This window comes from Anneissia japonica, unplaced genomic scaffold (genome assembly GCF_011630105.1).
Source record: "Anneissia japonica isolate Jap-2015-1 unplaced genomic scaffold, ASM1163010v1 scaffold288265_len830512_cov201, whole genome shotgun sequence".
In the NCBI taxonomy this organism is placed as follows: Eukaryota; Metazoa; Echinodermata; class Crinoidea; order Comatulida; family Comatulidae; genus Anneissia; species Anneissia japonica.
Genome location: NW_022752171.1, coordinates 338,564 through 354,485, shown reverse-complemented (window position 1 = coordinate 354,485; position 15,922 = coordinate 338,564). Strand labels below are relative to the sequence as shown.

Genomic DNA, 15,922 nt, shown 5'->3' with positions numbered 1-15,922 from the left:
TATTGTATTGCTGTCTCTTATACACATCCATTACCATAGGGGTCCGCGAAATTTTTGTTTTCAAGACGCCTGAAGATAACCTCTGAGGCGTTTTGGGCGATCAATTATTTCTTTAGGCTAGCAGTGTTAGAATAAGAATTCCCACCCCCGTCGGTCAACTGTAGTTTTCACCCCCGCCGACGCCACTGCGAGTTCGTCAGACAAAATACATTAATTTGCTGATCTAATTAATCTGTATAATTAATAAAATAAATAATGTTTGAATTGAATGTCTTCTGATAAGATCTTTTTCAATGAAATTTAAGAAACAAGCTTCGTCTGTAACAATTAATAATTTATTGCCTTATCCGAAATATTTGTTCACTAGCTGGAAAGTCATTGTTTTTTTTTATTGATTTTTTTTTTTTTTTTTGGCTTCTTCCGCACCGGCGGAAAAATTTTTGTTTTTTATTCTGGCCATTGGGCGCTTTTCACGCGTTTGCGGAAAAGCTGGTTGTTTTGTTCTGATTTCTTTTTTGTTGGGAAGGGGGATGGGGGGTCGGTTTTTCCGCACTTGAAAAATTTAACTGCTGTAAAATCTAACTAATGTCAACTCATCTATTATAACACATCTTAGTTTTTTTGATGAGGGAAACCCTAATCAGTTATAAAAACTGCTTTCCACAGGGCCCTCAACCATCATAAATACAAATACATAAGAATCGTTCAAACACAAGAGAAACGCACATGTTATACAAATTTAAATATCACCATAAAAAACAGCATACAATTTAATTTAAAGCGCGTAAAAATATAGACTTACAAGTGCGTAAAAATGTAGAATTATTATTATTATAAATATATAGACTCATTGTACACTAACATTTAACAATTACCGACCTATGTCTTATAAAAGATGATCCTTCTTTGTTTATAAAAAAAAAACATGTCACCTACATTTGGTTTTCTATCGAATGTTTATATTTTGTTCACTTGATCTTGAAAATGCGTCCATAATGGACCCGAAACGTCGATCCTTTATGTCAATAAATTTTGTGTTAAAATTATGTGGACCCATTTTAATATTTGGAAACATTTTTGACATATACATATTATATGATGTAAACACGTTTTGCAAAATTTGCATTTTTAATGGGGGTTTTCACCTCGGCTCCAAGTCTAGTTTTGTTTTCTGTATATTGTTTTGTTTTTGTTTTGTTTTCGTTTTGTTTTTGTTTTTTTTCGTGAATACCGTATAGATTTTAATTAGATGAATGTGTAGAATCAAACGCAGAGAGCATATCATTGGTTCAAAAACATTTCCGGCCATAGACCGTAAAATGAAAGGCCTTAACACCTTAACAAGAAAAAAAAATGCAAGAATAGCTTAGCGCTCACTTACCATAAACTGGGGTAACTTTGGCAGGCTTTTCACATTAAGGGGCAATGTATACAGCAAAACAACTTAATCGTTTTTCCCCCTATCATATTATATACATTTAAGGGTTACTGTTGCCACTGATTTCGGAGAAAAATAGAAATCTGCATACAATTCTTTCCTGGGGCCATAAAGGAGCTGCCAAAGTTGCCCTATGTTTGGGGCAACTTTGGCACTTCACAGATTTTCATTGAAGTAATATAAATATTGACAATAAAATAGACAAACACAAGCTGAATTGTATTGGCAAACAAATATCAATCAATATTAATAGAACCCAATAAAACTTAAAAGCAATCTGAAATCATTTAAAAAAAATTATATTTATACAGCATTAAAGGTATATAATATACAATCATGTTGGCTATCCAATTAGTCTGAATCACTCGCACATCAAAGCATCCTTTAATCATCCAATACAATAAATTGTTGTAATATTGCGCCCTCTGGAGTTGACGACAGATGTGGACAGATTTAAATATTTGCTGCGAAGCAGCCAATTCATATTCTTGACAGCAATTTGACCTCTGAAAGGTCATTGCTTGTCAAAAAAAACAAGGGCCTAAGACGACTGGGGAGTTCCCTTTTTTCGTTCTGCCGGGTAAAATCAATTACTTTAGGCGACGTTTGTAGACTAACCTACTCGTACCAACGTCCGCCCATGTGGCGACGCTCGAGTATTACTATTTAGCGTTTTTACTATATTTCTAGGTTTCCTATTTCTACGTTTAATCGGCCCATGTCTCAGCCACAATATTTTGAGGCCAATATTATTTACGAACCCAGTTAAATTTATTTACTAGCCTATTTCAGCGTGCTAATTATTACATTTAGGCGACGCTTGTTGTAGACTGGCATACACGGTACCAACGCTCGTTTTTACTATGTTTCTACGTCAGCTCGTCAGTGTTCTAATATAGATAGACAATGGGTGTGTCTCATATTATTTGTTATATTTTTATTATTCATTATTTTCACTTGACTCGCATAAATAATTTTGTTCGAAGAACATTTATATGCAGTTGTACTTCGCAGCACTTCACTTGCAATTTCTAGTATTAGGTATTAGGTACCGTAGGCTTACACCTGGCATGATATAACCAGTGTTTTTCTAACAAAGGCGAGTCGACCTGAGTTAGCTGTAATAAAGTTCTCAGTATTGATATATTGTATTGTGTACTATATATTCGTGTCAAAACAGAAAAGATGCAAACCTCTGTGTGTGTGTTTACAAAACTCGATCGTACGCCGTGACCCAAGGAACGGGACGAACTAGGCCAAAAACTAAAGAAGCATCAATATTTTTCAGCTCTCCAAAGATCGTAATCTTACGGTACATTGATATTGTGACAAATAAAAAATCTAATTAAAATGCCGAGGTACAAGTGTCAGTATGACATGCTGGCTTAAGTATAAAATTAAGTTGCCTACGCTGCCTACCTGCGCTGGTGACAGTTGTTAACTACTAGTACAGTATATGCAAACTATGATGGAAATGCATCTTCGATGGGGGCCTCTTGATCAATCACCTCTAGTTTAGTAGTGTGAATTCTACTCTAGGTCGTCCGAATCGAGAGACGTATAGGCCTACTGTATTTTGTTTACTATTAAAATTTAACTTGCGATGTTAAAAACATATCTGCTTCATGCTTTATGAATTAATTATACCCAAGGAGTTACGAACAAGACCGCTTATCTCGGTCGTTACATTCGGGAAACGGGAACCGAATTTCAAGTTTACATGCAAGTCTCCAGAGGCTACGCGCGACTAAGAACTGTCCATATTGCAAGTGGGGTATAAATATTTTTTTTACTACGATTAATACCAAAGAACATAGATAGAGGAAGAACGAGCAGCTCGTATTTTGCCGCTACAGTTGTAACGCTTTTTACCGAAATTGCGTCACATCATGCGAGTCAGGCCCTCTCGCGGCAGTGTGTGAACTGCTATGTAGATAATAATAATTACATGTAATAATGTGGGAGTGGGCTGCTTGCGATGCCATTTTTGACTTGCAGAGGACGGCCATTTCTAAACATTATATTTATTTATCGTAATTGTTAAACCAGAGTATATACTATTATTTTATTTTTTTATATTTATTTTTTGCACACTTCATTTTGTAGTGTTATATGAAGACGATTGTGTATATTTAGGTAAAATATATTCTTATGTATAAGCCTATGTTTGCATCAGTTGCCTGTTATGTCCTATTATCTAGTAACAAAACATTACATGATCTGAATTTTATTTCATAATGGCCTGTTTATATAATGTAGGCTTATACATTTAATTTATCAATAACGAATTTTCACTTGTATTTATCACTTGATAAGCGGCCTAATTTCTCATAGTACTGTAGTTTTGTAGATGATACTGTATATTGAAATACATTTAAACTCAGGCTTCTATTCAATGGCTTCGGACATTCCATTTTGGACTGCATCTACTGCTTGTTTTATATCATCGTCACTGAAAAATTGCACTGTTCGTCTTTCCATTTCCTCTCTCGTAATTACGAACCATGGTGGAACTGCAGTATGAGTAACTATTTAATATCAAACACTTTTTAAGCTAGAGGAGGAGGATAAGGTCAGGCACGGGAAGGCAGCTAGGCCAAGTTGATGCAAGGTGTATGTCTAGATTCATTGCCAGAGCTTAAACACGTTTTTAAAACAAAATTATAATATTGTTTCATAATCACACACTTGCTATGTTTTTTTTAAACTCATGATGACTTACCGTTCAAGGTCAAGCAAATAGTTGCTATAACAAACCCACGAATTTTCTGAATATTCTGATTTTTCTCAAGTGTTTGGCAAACAGTGGACAATCGGTAAAGTCTTCTGAACACGAATTACATTTGGCCAAGTCTTAAAGGCTTATCTTCGATTTGATTTTTTCCCTATTTATTCGCATTTTTAAACTACCCCTAAAATTAGGCTACGCCCCTGAAATCTTTCCTATACTTTTAAAAACACTTTTTTTTTTAAAGTCAAGCATGATATATTCAAATTATTTATTTCTTAGCAAGCTGGTAACAAACATTCGCCAATAAACTGAATAGAAAGACTCCAAACGAGCCGACCAAGTTTTCATGTTGCGAACTGCCAGGTTACCCTGCCTGCCAATGTTACCCCAGTTGGTTAAAAATGTATTTTAAGCATTTTGAAGGAGCGACCCGTTCAGTTTACCATTAATGATGATTTATTAGGGGGTTATATCATAACAAAAAGTAATACACAGAAAAACAAGGAATACTTCTAACCAAATTTAAAAGTAATATCCCGGTATAGTTTATGTCTATATACTATATTATACCGTACTCTATTATCTTTAAATTTTATTAATAAATAATAAAAAATTGTACAACTTACGATTCCCATGACTGCCTACTTCTTCAATTTCGTAAAGTGTGGCTTACTATATTACATCACGCTTTAAATACATTTTCTGGATACAGGCTTTGACCAATCCCGGCCAATTTTAATACTGTAAATGACGTTTGAATTTAACACGCCCATCCATTGATATGACGTTGGGAAAGACTGTGCATCAGTCATTGGATGTTGTAGAATAGGAATCACTGAATATAAAAAGTATATGCAACATTTTTCATGTGCAAGGGGATAGCCATCAATTTCAAAATGGCTGCAATTTTTGAATTGATTTTATTCCCAGAATTGTACATTTATGGTAAAAGATGTTAATATATTAAATACTCTTATATAAGTGACATTAGAAATAAAAATAATATTTCGCTTCAAATTTCAAATATTCAAATCCAAAATGGCGGGCATTTTAATTATTTTAGCTATTTTAGCATTTTATATATATTTAATATATAAAATTAATGATTTAATTAGGCCCGTACAAACCAGTCTTCAAAATGCAACAAATTGCAAACAATAGTATATATTATTAATTTTTTTAAAAACACACACACAATTGCAAGGTTGGTGAAATCTAGAAATTAAACCTTCGTTATATGCAAATTAGTTTAATTATACAAATTAGGGAGGAGATGCAGCATATCTTGGCAACGAATGATTGTACAGAATTGTCTTGTTGTTCAGAATTTACACATTTCTACTACTCAAATCACTAAGGGTACCGGATGCACAAAAACTGACAAAATATTCGTATTTTGGTAGTTAATCTGGATTAATTCACTATTTTTCCAAAGTTATATTCTTCTGGACCGTCGACTCTAAAATAGAAATCATGATTCTAAATTTTGTCAGTGATACTAATTCTATCACTGATTACTTTAACTCTTTTTTTTTTCACAAAGTGTCAGCTAATACCAAATAGTTCATTCTTAAGAATTGATGCAAATGACTTTCAGACAAAATCTCTAACAGAAATAATATCACTGCACCAAATGTCAAGCACCATTCTATCACTAAATCATACCTGGCAATTTCGAATGCACCAACGGCAAATACCTTGAGGCGAAGTGGTAATTTCCCATAAGAACACGTTTTTTTCTCAAGGTATTACCAGGGGTGGCGCCAGCGACCCCCTCCCCCTCTCACAGTCGGGAGTAAAACCGCAATCACAACTTGTTGGGAAAAATATTACATCTATTTTCTACATATTAGTAGACTCTAAAATCGATTAAATAAGCCTCTGAAACCAATAGAAATTGTCGGGGGTTTCTCCCCCTACCTTACTATAGGAATATTTTGAACGGCGCCCGAACAAGCCTATTTTTTCTCGTCGGAGTCATCGCCACCCCTCCCCCTCCTCCTCTGTCTGGAACTGTGTACTTCAAAAAGAAATAACTCTGCACGAACAGTGGTTGCCAGGATACATTGTATCTCATCACTAATTGCATATTTATGCTAATTTGCATATTAACTAACTGCATTTGTGTATTTTTACATTAAAAATTAAAATTGTTCGCAGTAAAACCTTCTGCTCAGTGAATCGGGACCCACGTGGTTTGGGGGGCCCCGGGACAAACCTCTCTGGTGGGGTTCAAATTGTACTTGCACTCTCACTTTATCGCGACATATGCGATCGGTAACGACTGACACCGACCAGTACGGTCGTGATAGTGTGAGAGCTGCTGAGAGCAACGTGCTCGCGACAGGGGAGAGGGTCGTTGATGGTCGTTGAATATTGACAAATGCATTGTGGTCAGTCCAAATTTAAAGCTAAAGTGGCCAATATTACTTTCCACCAATAAATGACAAGAAGAGTTTTCATGCATATTAAATAAGCCAAGGAAAATGCTCATGATGGGGGTCGACGCACGACGTATGACAGGCGCGTAACAGGGGTCTTGGTTCGGGGGGAGGGGGACAAAGGTAATAATTTTCCTGGTTCGTAATTTATCATACCCACCCCCCACCCCACCCGCCATATAGAAAACAATACGACATAGGGCTTATCTTATTTATAATATAGGCCACACACGTGTGTTTGAAACTAAATATAACCATTTTCATCATGGTTTTATTTATTACAAACATATTCTTTCACCATCAATACACATTGAGGCCCTACTTTTAGGTAAAACGATCTATCTTAAATGTTTGTATTTGAGTTGGGACTAGTGTGTTCAATTAACTTAGAAGGCAAAGGAGGACAAGCACAAATTGTCACTCTCCAAAATGCGCGCGAAGCGCGCAAATTTTTTTTTTTTTTTTTGAGTTTAGGGCTTATGTTATATATGGCCACACACGTTTTAGCCACACGTATAAGCATTTTCATTATGACTTTATTTATTACAAACATATTCTGTCACCATCATTACACATTGATGCTCTTCTTTTAGGTAAACGGATCTATTTTAAATTTTCTTTCTTGAGTTTTTGGACTATTATGTGTTTAAATAACTTAGAAGGAAAACCCTAAAAAAGCGCGCGAAGCGCGCAAAATATTTTTGTGTTTTTCGTCGGAATTGATCAAAACTCCCTAAAATGTGCAATTTTTAGAGGAATTGGCTTATTTACACAAGAAATGCGCGCGAAGCGCACGAAATTTGAGATTTTTAGGCACTTACAGGGTGTGAAAAGGGCATCTTCAAGGGGTGGGGAAAGATTTTCCACAGATGGATATTTTCCCCTTGTCCCCTGGTGGTTACGCCACTGCGGAGAATATCTGGCGGCTTAGATCAAAGGATTTATGGACACTTTTTGAAGTGGAGAAGGGGTTGCAGGGTGTTGTGAGTCTGGTCATTATGATATCTTCCTTTTTATTCTTGTCTTTATTTTTCCCTTCTCTTTTTCTTTTCCTTTTTCCTTTCCTTTTTTCCCCTTCCTTCTCTGTCCCTTCCTCTCCCCTCTTTCTTTTCTCGTATTACCCAGCCCGGTACGACGGCTTGGTCAGCCCGGTAAAAACCGTCAGGTCGTCAGGGGGGGGGGGGGGGGCAGTCTGCCCCCTGTCCCCCGCCTGTTACGCCACTGACGTACGATCACAGAGCTACGTGGTGATAGTGTGAGAGGGGCTACGATCGGAGGGCAGGTTCTACTTCCGGTCGGATACGACCGTAAGTCGGTACGTTCGCAGTGCTTGGTCGTGAAAATGTGGGAGGTGCTTAGACAACAATGGCATCACAGTACATTTAATTAAAAAATAAATATTTTTGGTTCGATGACGACCTCGTCGTGGCGTCGTACACCGGGGTGGAGGATGACGACTTCGTCGTGGCGTCAAACGACGGGGTGCGGGATCTCAAGGTTTGTCAGACGGGGGATGAGGGCATACCCATTTTCACAGCTTTCCTAAAGACCTCACCGCATCGCTCTCTGGAGTTTTTACTGTTTTAGGACTATCTAAATATAAAAACCACTGAAATTAGTCTATATCTAATAATTGCTGATTTCCTATGGTCATTGTCCTTCCACTCTACCCTGACCGAAGCCGGCGTAGGACCCGGGTTAAATTCCTGTTGAAAGTATCAGTACCATATCTTAATATTGACCCTCCACCCCAAGTTGATTCCCCTGATTCTTATTGCTCTAAGTATTTATCACCAGGTAGATCTGCCCTTATGATGGAAATACCTACATGGCCTCCTGCCATTAATTAACTCGTAAATATAACATAGAGCGCATATAGTCATTGTTATTAATATTGCATTATAAATTAACGTACTGTACCCTGGGTATACGTAACACATGTTTAATTTAATTAAAACACATCTTTTTATATGTATTTAACAATATCCACCAACTCGTATAAATATAATAGGCGAACGTTCCTCATAATTGCATTATATAATATAATTATGTTCATGTTTCTTGCACTTTATTTATTTATGTAGGAATACGCATGCTGTACCCTGTGTGTACATAACACATGTTTTATGTAATTAGCATACTGTCATTATTTTATAGCAAAACGCTAGGTTTTTGTAGTTTTAATCTTTGCTAAAATGTCTGGTCTGTCTCTGAGGTACAAATAGTAAGTTTTAAACAACTTTAAACAGTGATATTTATTATTTAATTTTTACTACTTTACTATTTTAACTTGTTAATATCTTAACGTATTTTTCGTCATTGCCAAGTTGTTTTGTCCTGTAATTTTTCATGTAATTTTATCCTTTTTAACTTTTAAGACTGTTGCAAAGAAAAAAAAACAAATGTTCTTTTTTAAAATGAGACACTGTTCTTGAATCTTGAATCTGTTTCATGGGTAGGCCTATTTGACATCATCCGTCAATTCGCATAACTAAAATAAGCCTAGTCATTGTTATTCATAGTGCATTATATAATGTGTTCGTGTTTCTTGCACTTTATGTTTTCATGGAGGAATAAGCATCTCATTTATAATTATGCAATTGATAAGAAATTTTGAAGAATTTGTTTTTCTACCATTTTCACCTAGTCACGCCACTTTTAAAACGCATTGTCGGATTCAATGGAGGTCCCGCCCCCTCCTAATTTTTAAAAGTCTAAAACATAATGGAGAGAAAAAAAAGAAAATTGCCAAACACATTTAAGTCCGAGAGTGCCAATTCCAGCAATTTAGAGGTACTATAATCATAAGATTTTCTACCTCAGTCGCAACTATGATGGGGCTCAGGTGGGTAGTCTGTGAATCACTGGAAATTGGTAAATTGATAAAATATATTATTGACATTTAACACATTTTGTAACTTTAAATAAAAAAAATAAACAATATCTGCTCAAAGAAACCATGTGAAGAAAAATTTGACCATGAGAATTTAAACATTAACTATGGGTTCTTTTATTTACATAATTGCATGTTTACTTGTTTTGATCTGTGTTTATGAATGTTTTTGTTTTACCACATTTAAAAACTACTTTCAATTAAATAGTTCCCTTCACAAATACAACACAAGGTCTAGATCAGATTTTCGATGATCAAAAAAAGACACATATAAAACCCAACAATAAATTACATATAAAGGCCCCAAATCTGGAACAAAATCCCCCAAAATATTAAAAACATAACTCCATCCATTTATTCAAAACATGTTAAGTAAGCTATCTTTAACAAAACAAGGAATGATAATTTATAATTCCATGCCTTGTATAGATTATTAACGGTATGTACTTTTTAAAATTGTGTAATGTGCAATGCTTGACCAGGTAAATTTCCCACTGGAATATGGGTATGATGTGTCTCACATACACATAGAGTTAAGTCTTCCTTCTTGGACTTGCACAGTGTATGAGCCCTAACGTTACGGTGTTCCATTCTATATCATCACCCCATGCTATCATTCTAATAGGGCCTATCTTGTTTCATACTGTTCATTCATCTATGATCATCTCATAACTCGTCCTTGGTGAAAAGGGAGGCACTTGCCCTCCCCTGGGTTTATAGCTTCTCTACCCAACCAATCAATCAATCAAACATGTTAACTATTTTCAACAGTAAAACGCAGTTATGCAAAATTTTAATAAAAAAACAAAAAAAACAAATTGAAGTAACATTAAGAATCTAAAATTATATTGTGTAAATTACGATCTTGATTGTTGTTTCTTTAATCCTTGTAAAACAATTGAAACTACAGCATACTTATTTAATAATATGTTTATATTACAATGTTTTTCTATTTAATTTACTTTATTTTGTATGTTGATTTGATTTTGAAATAAAACAATGAAATGAAATAATATTGATACATATGTTCAATTAAAGTTTATTAAAATTCCACTATGTAAGCTAAGAAATTTGCTCGATTCTGCGACGCTCAGTAGGCAAATTATGCACATAAGGTGGTCCACTAGCACCACCACTGTCTGCTTTACGATAGCCCTATACGAGGTTTAACTCGAAGGATTTATCCATCATAGATGATCATTCATCATGTCATAGGTCTAAAAACAAATCATTTTTTTTATTCATCTAACATAAGAAAATACATATAAAAAAAATAAACAAGTTGATTAACATAAACAAATCACCTTCTTTTATGTTTACTTTGAACTAACTATTTAAGGTCACGACTATAATACTTTAAAAGAGACTGGATGCTGATATACCAGTAACAGACTAAGTGAAAGGCTCTAACGTTAAGTGATTATAAGTATATTTGTATAATTTTGTAAAGTACTCATATAATAGGCCATTGCGCTCACTGGACCCTTTGTTGAATTAGGCCTATATGCCCATCTAATCTTGACTATAATATCTAAAATTATTAAAAGGGCCACTTTTTAAGCAATGTATCCACTCAGTTCGCCCAAAATCTAATTTTAATTGTTACCCGGTATTTATTTATTTTTTTAATCGAACTTAGGTCCCTGGCAATGCACAGAGCAGCTAATCATTAAGGCTGACACAAACTTGAAAATAGCGCATGCGCAAAATATGTTTTATAAAGATGATTATGAATAATTCATGAGATTTTATCAGACTATCCTACGAGGTTAAAACAATTTGCACCCAGGGAGGGATTTTCACAGGCCACCCACTTGAGCCCAAGCATGAAGGACTGAGTTAAACATTTTTCTGATTATAGCACCTCTAGACTGCCGGAAATGGCACTCTCACATACTTAAATTTGTTTACAATTTTCTTTTTTCTTTATTATGTTTTTTACTTTTAAAAATTTGGAGGGGGGCGACTGGCACCTCCCTTGGTTCAAGATTTAAGATTCAAGAACACTTTATTGTCCCATTTTATAATGGAAAATGTGTTTTTCCTTTGCAATAGTCTTGGTTAAAAAGCATAACATTACATGAAAAATCACAAGACAAAACAACTTGGCAATGACGAGAAATACGTTAAGAAAACAAGTTAAAATAGTAAAGTAGTGAAAAGTAATAACAAGTATCACTGTTTAAAATTATTTAAAATTTACTATTTGTACCTCAGAGAGAGACCAGGCACTTTGGCAAAGATTAAAACTACAAAAACCTAGCGTTTTGGTATAGAATGATGACAGTATGCTAATTAAATAAAACATGTGTTATGTATACAATATGAATAACAAGGAATGCCTATAATATTTATACGAGTTGACGGATATTGTGAAATACATTTAAAAAGATGTGGTCTAATTAAATTAAACATGTGTCATGAATACATGAATTATGAGTACAATATGTTATGCATTACTTAGTTAGCATATTAATTATCTTTTGAATTAAGCCAGGTGAATTCCTTAGATATTCGAATAACAGACTGCTGGTACATTAATAAGTATTATTAGGTAAACTTTTGGATTATTAATGGCAGGAGGACCATGTATGTAGGTATTCCCAGTATATGGACATATCTAAAAGGTGATAAATACTTAATAGAGCAATAAGAATCAGGAAAATCAATTTTGGGTGGAAGGTCAGTATTAGAATAAGGTACTGTACGTTTCCACAGGGGGTCAACTCAGGCCCTATCTTTTTTAATTCTATCTTATCAGCTCTTCCACGAAAACCAATATAATAACTTGCGCCTGTGCCGTATTTAAGCGTGGAGGGACTGGTGGGCCGGTGAGCAGTCGCTCTTGTTCAAGATGAAAGAACAGAGGATTTTCTCCCAGTGTACTGATATTGAGAATGGAAAAAATTATTCACTAAAGTTCGGTCCTTTAGTATGCTAATTACATAAAACATGTGTTATGTATACACATTTTACACTATGCTTATTCCTACATGAATAAATTAAGTGCAAGAAACATGAACATAATTATATTATATACTGCAAATGTGCGCCTATTATATTTATACGAATTGGTGGATATTGTTAAATACATAATAAAAAAGATGTGTTAAATTAAACATGGGTTATGTATACCTAGGGTACAGTATGTTAATTTCTACATTGATACATAAAGTGCTAGAAGCATATTATATAATGCAATATTAATAACAATGACTATATGCGCGCTATGTTATATTTACGAGTTGACAAATGTTGTGAAACACATACAAAAAAACATGTAGAACTAATTAAATTAAACATGTGTTATGAATACACAGTGTACAATATGGTATCCCTTATTAATTTTAATAAACATATGGATTGTCTTTTAAATTAAGTCAGGTGAACACGTTAAATTTTCGAATAACAGACTGCTGTTATATTATTTAGTATTATTATTAGTATTATTATTAAATACTTTTGGTTTATTAATGGCAAGAGGCCATGTAGGTATTTCCATCATATGGACAGATCTACCAGGTGATAAATACTCAGAGCAATAAGAATCAGGGCAATCAACTTGGGGTAGGGGGTCAATATTAAAATAAGGTAATGATACGTTTCTACAGGTTAGCACTAAGTTCCTTATTACGACATTATTCGTCTAGCCGAACTGTCTGTAATTTTTCGTATTATTTTCTTTAAATCTTCACCCACTCGCCGCCCGCGCTATCTATCTCTCTTAGTGCACTATCATTTCAGTGGCAGACACAGGAATTCGTAATAGAGGGGCCACGGGAGGAATTTTCAGTGATTCGCAGACCACCGACATGAGCGGACGGGGCTGAGCTGTCCGACAGGGGGTGATTTGAGCTTGTAGGCCTGAGCTGGGGAAGGGTTCGAGAGGGGGTTCCCCCTCCCAAATGAGATTTTTTTTAAAGAATAGGAACCTCTGGATGCGGGGGGAGGGGGAAGAGATTGACCTGTCTGGTGTGGAGATTTAAGCCAATGCTGCCCCCCCCCCCCGCTGGTGCCACCGCTGACCTGAGACCCACTATGGTTGGAACTGAGGTAAAAAATCTTATGATTATGGCACCTCTACACTACCGGAAATGGAACTCTCAGACATAAATTTGTTTACAATTTTCTATCTTTCCCTATTATGTTTTTTGCTTTTAAAATTTTTGAATCCGCCACTGCATTTTCCCAGTGGCGTGACTAAGTTCCAATGGGCCCTTGTTCGAGGGTAGGCCTACATGTAGTCATAACACAGGTTAAGAATGCTATATCCAGTTAAATACCGTGATGGCCAAATCACATTTTTTTTATAATAGAAATAAGACAGTGTATTGAAAAATTGATAGAAAAATACATTTTTCCTTAGATGGGCACGGCTACTGCATTATGGGCACCACCAGTACTGCAGGTGTTATTACATTTTATATATTAATCCTTAGATGGGCACCTCTGTTGCAGTATGGGCACCACTACTGAAGGTGTTGTTATATTTTATATATTAATCCTTAGATGGGCACTGCTACTGCATTATGGGCACCACTGCAGGTGTTGTTATATTTTATATATTAATCCTTAGATGGGTACCGCTACTGCATTATGGGCACCACTACTGCAGGTGTTGTTTTTTCTATATATTAATCCTTAGATGGACACCGCTGTTGCAGTATTGGCACCACTACTGAAGGTGTTGTTATATTTTATATATTACTCCTTAGATGGGCACTGCTACTGCATTATGGGCACCACTATTGCATTATGGGCACCACTACTGCAGGTGTTGTTTTTTTCTATATATTAATCCTTAGATGGGCACCGCTTCTGCAATATGGGGCTCCACTGCTGCAGGTGTTGTTAAATTTTATTTATTAATCCTTAGATGGCCACCATTAATGCAAGTGTTGTTATATATTAATCCTTAGATGGGCACCACTGCTGCAGGTGTTGTTATATTCTATATATTAAACCTTAAATGGGCACCGCTACTGCAGGTGTTGTTATATTTTATATTCCTTACATGGGCACCGCTACTGCATTCTGGGCACCGCTACTGCAGCCTGCAGGTGTTGTTATATTTTATATATTAATCCTTAGATGGGCACCGCTACTGCAGGTGTTGTTATATTTTATATTCCTTACATGGGCACCGCTACTGCATTATGGGCACCACTACTGCAGGTGTTATTACATTTTATATATTTGTTTTCACGTTTCCTTTTTCAAATATAAAACAAGGGAACATTGTTCTCTGGTAATAAAAATAAAACGTAGGCCTACGTACGTGTGCTGTGTCGTCGTAGGCGCCTTAAAAAAACGAAAACAGCTCTTGGTGTAGTACCCGAACAGTGTCTTGGCGTTGCCGTCACGGTCCATTAGTTCGTAGTAGACTGGCCGCGTAGTCAAAACGAAAATGCATATTAATGGCAGGAGGCCATGTAGGTATTTCCATCATATGGACAGATCTACCAGGTGATAAATACTTAAAGCAATAAGAATCAGGCGAATCAATTTGGGGTGGAGGGTCAATATTAAAATAAGGTACTGATACGTTTCTACAGGAGTTCAACTCAGGTCCTACGGCGGCCTCGGCTAGGGTGGAAGGACAACGAAATTCAGAAATCAGCAATTATTAGATATAGACTAATTTCAGTGATTTTTTTATTTAGATTTTAGATAGTCCTATAACGGTAATACCCCCAGAGAGTGATGCGGTAAGAAGTAGAGACTCACGGTTTGATGTTGGAATTACTTAATAATCTAAACCTTATTGCTTTGCATCGCAATAGAATTGTTGATTTTGTGAGTGAGGTCCGTGAAAATGGGTATGCCCGCGTCCTCCGTACGACAAGCCTGGATATCCCGCACCCCGTCGTAGGACGCCACGACGAAGGTTTGATGGAGAGTTAAAAAGAGAATTGTATGATAAGGGGCAATTTTCTTGGCTTTTTCATTTTAGGAACAACATCGTTAATATGCGTATGGGTATATATATATATTTTGAAAGGCAAATGGGAAAACCCCATAAAACAGCAAACAAACGGCCATATAATGCAAAACAATTTACAATTAAAATTAAAACGGAACAGTAGAGAAAATCCGATCAGAATGACAAAATAAACTAAGCATCCACTGGAAGGAATCCCAATATCTGCAGACGGATCCGTTTCGGCCTTCCAGGCCTCATCAGTGCAGCTAGGGTACAGACCCAAACGAAACGTTCGACCAGCTTAGGTAGGGCCCAAACTAGTCCCACGACCATTAATGATTACAGAGCCAAACCAAGCCAATATATATATACAGCCCAGGTGTGAATGCAAATAGTGGAATACAAGCTATGCGGCTCGGTTCCAGTAGATAGAGAGAATATTTTGTCATTCTTAACGCGTCCTACAAAATTCTTACGAGACAGCACTAGTCCGCGA

The 15,922-nt window shown here is 35.9% G+C and overlaps 1 protein-coding gene across 1 annotated transcript in view; it reads right to left on the bottom strand.

Moving 5' to 3' along the window:
• The window catches only part of LOC117122172 (alpha-N-acetylgalactosamine-specific lectin-like), a 6,269-nt gene extending 1,383 nt beyond the window's left edge, over nt 1–4,886 (bottom strand). Inside the window, exon 1 of the mRNA XM_033267679.1 lies at nt 4,796–4,886. Within this exon, the coding sequence (XP_033123570.1) occupies nt 4,796–4,804 (9 nt within the window). The 5' untranslated portion in view covers nt 4,805–4,886. The remainder of the gene's footprint in view (nt 1–4,795) is intronic.
• Nucleotides 4,887–15,922: the final 11,036 nt, after the last annotated feature.